Source organism: Condylura cristata, unplaced genomic scaffold (genome assembly GCF_000260355.1).
Source record: "Condylura cristata isolate star-nosed mole 26May11 unplaced genomic scaffold, ConCri1.0 scaffold00008, whole genome shotgun sequence".
NCBI lineage: Eukaryota > Metazoa > Chordata > Mammalia > Eulipotyphla > Talpidae > Condylura > Condylura cristata.
Window position 1 is genome coordinate 23,047,352 of NW_004567109.1, and position 5,774 is coordinate 23,053,125.

The following is a 5,774-nucleotide window of genomic DNA, read 5'->3' on the forward strand; positions in this document are numbered from 1 at the left end:
AACCCTTAAGAAAGCAGGTTATATGCAAATGAACACACCTGGTGGGCTGGGGACCCCACTGAGGCCATCTTCCTTGGGGCGCTCTCTGCTCACCAACCCAGGAAGGTTGTACTTGGAGATATTTCAAAGCAACAGATCTGTTCATCAATCCCGTGCTGTGACCCCCTGGCCTGTGCATAGGTGAGACTCAGAAGCATCCAGTGCTGCTGGGTCCCATAAATGAGTGCTTAGGACACCATGAGTCTGTTTCTCTCCTCAGCTACCTTTCTAGTGCCTTATTCTGGGGCCTTGCCCCAGCCTGTCACCTTGACGAAAGCCCTCTTCACATCCTTATTCCGGAGACTGTAGATGATGGGATTAAGGAAAGCAGAGATGACATTGTAGAACAGAGCCAATTTCTTGTCCTCCTCTGGAGAGGACTCAGAGCCAGGTCTCATGTACATGACCATGGCTGGCACGCAGAACATGGTGACCACAGTGATGTGGGAGGCACAGGTGGAAAAGGCCTTGATTCGCCCTTGTGTTGAACGGATCCTCAAGATGGCGATGAAGATGTTGATGTAAATGACAAGGATGAGGGAAAGTGGTACCAGGATGACACAAAAACCGAGAATGAAATCTACTCGGTCATTGATGGAGGTGTCTGCACAAGCCAGCTTTAAGACGGCAGGGATTTCACAGAAGAAGTGGTTGATCTTGTTGGGGCCACAGTAGGGCAGACGCATGGCAAAATAAGTGTAGACAACAGCAGAGAAGATGCCCCAGAGTCCACAGAAAGTGGCCATCGCCCCACAGACCCATGGTTTCATGATGACCTTGTACCGCAGTGGGTGGCAGATGGCCACATATCTGTCTATAGACATGATGGCAAAGAGCCAGGACTCAGTGATGCCTAGCACCAAGAAAATGTACATTTGTGTGACACAGCTGGCAAAAGAGATGGTCTTCTTCTGGCTAGCCAAATGTGCCAACATCTGGGGCACAGTTGTAGTGGTGTAGCCCAGATCTAACATGGAAAGGATGCCAATAAAGAAATACATGGGTGTGTGAAGGCGTGCATCCAGGCAGATGAGGGCAGAGATCAAACTGTTGCCCAGAATAATCAATGCATAGATTATCAGAAAGGCAGAGAAGAGCAGAGGAGTCTTCCTGGGGTTAAAGGAGAAGCCCAGAAGGATGAATTCAGTCACAGAGGACTGGTTCAGCTCTTGCATTTTGTTCTACCTAACTCTCAATGAAAAAGAAAGACACCAATTCAGGCAGAAGACTACCAGGCACCAAGGTAAGGGTTTGGGGTAGCAGTCAGTGCCCTGCTATGTTGAAACACAAGGATACCCAGCATGACAGCCCACTTTGCCTGCTCTTGTCCATTGGCACCATGCCCAGGACAAGGATGAGGCAGAAAGCCCTGCCACGCAGACCCAGACTGCCTCAGAGCTATAGCAATTACCCATTTCAGCCTCAGTTTCCTCCACTGTGAAACAGAAGCATTATGCAAACTACTTTATGCAAATCCCTACTTCCCCCTAACATCTACCTCTGCTTAGTAAGCTTGACAGATGTTTAGAGATGAATTTTGTATACAGACACTGTGAAACTTGGCTAGTTACAGTGAGAGAAACAACGTGGTCCTGTATACTGTGGCAGGGATCTTTATCTGCATATAACCATTGGGGAAACTGAGGCTCAGAGAAGGATTATATGGGAAACATTGAATCTAAACATCCCTCAGCAGCAGGTGAGATTCCCATGAGCAACCTAACATCAGCTAGCCAGAACTCCACAAACCTGAGTCCTAACTCACTGAAACGCTTTCTTTCCTTGATTCTCAGGGGGTGGCAGGAAGGAAAGGCCGGGCCTTCTGACTGGATCTTGGCCCAGCACACTTTCTGTACTCTTACTAAAGCAAAAACCTAGCTAGGCTATTCCCTCTGACCCTTTAATGATGCCCATGGCCCCTTCATCCCCCCTAAGGGAGTTAGACCAATACTCTGGTTTTTACTCTTTAAACTCACACCAACTTTGGTCATGAGCCTCCAATGCTGGGTGGGTGCAGACAGTTTCGAGAGATCTGCCACAAGGGCTGAGACAGAAATCATCCCCCATTGTGGCCCAAACGTCCCCAAGCCATGTCCCAGGTCACAGTGGGGGTTTGTCAAGAGTTGACACTAGGACCAGAGCTGCTCGGTACCAACTGGTCAGCTCCTTGGACTCATTCCCAGCTTCAGGCAAATCCAACCTAACTGGGAAATTCTGCAGGTCAGATACATCCCATCAGTTTCCTCTTGCATAGTTGTATTGTTTTTCTCTGTAATCTCATTTCCTAACACAGTGCATGGCACTAGTAAGACCCAATAAGTGTTTACTAAATGATCTATAGATTGGGAGAATTGAGAAACTGGAAAAAATATTATAGGGGCCCTCCCTGGTGGTGCAGGGGTTAAAGTGCAGCACTAAGAAGTAAAAGCCACTTCAGCATGAGTTCGATCCCCTCCCCGGAGGTGACCCACAAGGCGGGGCAGACCTCTCCTGACACACCTACTGCTCCCCTCAGCAGTGTACTTCATCAGTTGGCCTGTTCTGCTCCTCACTCTGTCTCTGGTGAATCCTCACCAACCCTGCACCTGCACCTCTAGCCTGTACCCCAGTTCTGTATGCACAAATAAATAAATCTATTAAAAAATATTATAGGCATTCTCTCTCTCCCTATACCTTTTCTATCCAATCCTTAGCGATCCAGAGAAAATTACCTGTGTCTGGAGGTCATGAGTCCCCCAGGGAAATCAAGGCACAAGTTGGTTGAGGGGGGAAATTGAGAGAATTGGCACCAAATACTACCAATCTTTCTACCACTTCTCACACTCCTATTCCAGTCATTAAAATTATTATTATTATAGTAATAGTAATAAGAATATGCTATGTTACTATAATGTCACATGAGCCAGGCACATTTCATGCATTCCTTTATTTTGTCCCCAAAACAGGAGGGACAGCTGCAAGATTTAACATTAAATATGGGCACCCTCCAATCAGCATATACCTGCAGGAGAAACAAGCAGACCTGCACCAGCATGCCCACAAGCTGAACACGCATCCAGCACCCAGTCTGTGGGATGGGCATTCTGACTGTACCCATTTATATGTAAGGAAAGAAGTGCCCAGGTCACGGTCATAGCCAGCTTGAGCCTGTGCTCGTGACCACCAGCCTCTCTCATGTCCGAGACAAGAATGTGGGGACCTCTCTCACCCCCACCATGTACTCATTCCCTTGCTCTGTCATTTCCCATCTCCTGGGGAGGCAGCTGAAATGAGGAAGGCAGGAGGAGCAGAAATAATGGCCCCCAAGCAGGCCAAGCGAGGCTGGGGAGTGGCTAGCTGCTCAGCTCAACCAGGCCCAGGAAGGCAGCAACCCCAGGCTGCAGGCACCCCACCCTGCACACGGTGACACAGCCTCGTGCTGGTCCCCCTGGGGACCCAGGTGCCCCTCTGCCAGAGAGCTGCTCCAAGGGGTGGGCATCCTGCTGGGAGGTGAGGTCCCAGAGTGGTCATGCCAGAACCAGCCTCTCCACACGCCCCCTCCGGCCGTGTCCAGCAGCCCCTGGAATCCTCAGTGCTATCTGGGGAAGGGAGAGTGGCCTGGCTGTGGGCACAGGGATATTGAGCGCCTAGCCTTCTCCGAGGGCCTGGGATGTGCTGTGGCAGGGGGGAGAGGGGGTGAGTCATGGGAACCAGGTGGGACTTGGAGTATCCTGGGAGATGGAAGAGAAAGCAAATGTACAAGAGGCATCAGAACTGGCAGCTCCCCATCTAAGGGTGCAAGGACTGACCTGGGCACAGACCAGCGACCCAAATGAGAAGGGCAGAGACAGCACCACCAGGAGGGGCCAGGGCCCCTAGGGGGTTCCGACAGGGGGGGGTGGGGGGCTGTCAGAGAACCACAGAGGCAGGGAGGAGCGTCTGGAACTGCAAAGGGGTGAAACTGAAGGCAGAAGCTGGTGGTGAGAGAGAAGCTGGAGACAGGCCGGGAGCAGGCTGTGGCTCTCGGGACCCTGGAGGCTGAAATGGGGTGGCCGCCATTCATTCACCAGCTCCTCCAGAGCGCACCTTGCATGGGTGCCCTGACCTTGCAGCTCCCTAGGCACTCTGGGGAGACACTGCCTTCCAAGGAAGACCCTGTGCCCTCTGGGCAGCCCAGCCCTGGCCAGAGCCCACACCTGCCAGAGTCTGTGCCCGTAGTGGGCAGCTGCACTGCAGGTGGGCTTGGGCCGAGCCCCGAGTGAGCGCTGGGTCCTGCTCTGACATCCTCCGGGTGGAGGTCGCTCCCTGAGCCCTCAGCTGCAGCCCAGGTGGCTTGGGGAAGCAGAGGGTCAACAAACCCTGGCCCGGAGGCACTCCTGGAGAACCCTGTCCTTGACAGGGCTGAGCACACCACCCTGCTGTTCCTTGGAAGCACCAACTCCTGTGACGCTCCGCCGGAGGCGGGAGAGCCCACAGCTTCACGGCGGCACAGTGGCCCTGGCTCTGTCCTCCACCACCCTTCTCACACTACGCTGAGAGCAAATACCTGTCCCTTCTGAGATCAGCGATGTGTTCTCCCATCTCTCACCACACCCTCCTGGCTCTCCCATAATTCACCGTCCCACGACTAGCGCTTACCTGCCCTGCCTTTTCTTTGCAGGTATGCCAGGCTGTCTGGGTCACCTTCTCTTGATAAGCCCTCGAGCCCTGGCCCCTCCCATTTCCCCACTTGGCTCCCTGCCCACACCCAGTGTGTCATGCCAGGCAGCAGCCCCTGCAGACACTTGCCACCGACAGCACAGGGTGGCCCCGCCCCTCCGCTCAGTGTCTGAGGGCCCCAAAGAACAGCCTCTGGGGAAGTCACTGGGGCACAGACCACCCAGGGATTTGTCATCAGACATGCTTGGTCACTGAGACCTGGCCACGTCACTGCGCTTCCCAGAGCCAGAGCCTCTGCTTCCTGTCTGCAAAATGGGACTTTCCCCTCTATCATAAAAGTCCTTGATAGTGGTTGGTCTGGGCTTTGCTGGGCAGCCCTTATGGGCAGGAGAAGGCACGGGGCTGGTGTCTAAGATTTCTGTCCCTACATGGTACACACACGGCACAGGATGCTTGCACATTGTTGTCCGCATTTGGCAGGCAACAGAAGTGGAAAGTCAGGGCATGAAGGGGGCTGTGCAGAGCTGGGCTGCTGACCATGACGGACCCAACCGGATGTCGTCCTAACCCATCCTGCACCCAGTGTCATGACTTGAGACTGGCAGGCCAACCTGAGGCAGGGAGCCAGGAGACCTTTCTGCTGGGAAAGACAGTCCATGATTGATATGAAGCGAGAGGTGCTTGCTGAGCACTCTACCGAGAGCAGAGACTTCCGAGGGTGGCGGGCTCCTGCTTTGCACACATTGTGGGGTTGTAAGGGAGGAAAGTGGGCAGTGGTCAGCAGTGACCAGCACCTTCTAGTGCATAGGTGCTCACTCTATTTCATTCTCCAACAACTCTGTAAGAGAAGCAGTCTTTGCACTCAAACAGACACTGAAGATCAGAGGGATGAACACCTGACTTCTCTTCTTAGGTGTTGTGAGTTTATATTGCCTTTATTGATATTTTTTAAGATTTATTTATGCATACAGAGCTGAGGTACAGGCCAGAGGTGCAGGTGTAGTGAGAGGATTCACCAGAGACAGAGTGAGGAGCAGAACAGGCAGATCGACGAAGTACACTGCTGAGGGGAGCAGCGGGTGGGTCAGGAGCGGTCT

At 52.9% G+C, this 5,774-nt stretch overlaps 1 protein-coding gene across 1 annotated transcript; it reads right to left on the minus strand.

The window, feature by feature from the left end:
- Positions 1-275: 275 nt before the first annotated feature.
- Positions 276-1,214, minus strand: LOC101629063 (olfactory receptor 2A12-like). Its single transcript, XM_004678877.1, has one exon. The coding sequence runs from the start codon at positions 1,212-1,214 to the stop codon at positions 276-278; it is 939 nt and encodes a 312-aa protein (XP_004678934.1).
- Positions 1,215-5,774: the final 4,560 nt, after the last annotated feature.

Coding starts and splice junctions, on each gene's coding strand:
- LOC101629063 (XM_004678877.1), bottom strand. CDS start 1,214: ATGCAAGAGCTGAACCAGTCCTCTGTGACTGAATTCATCCTTCTGGGC.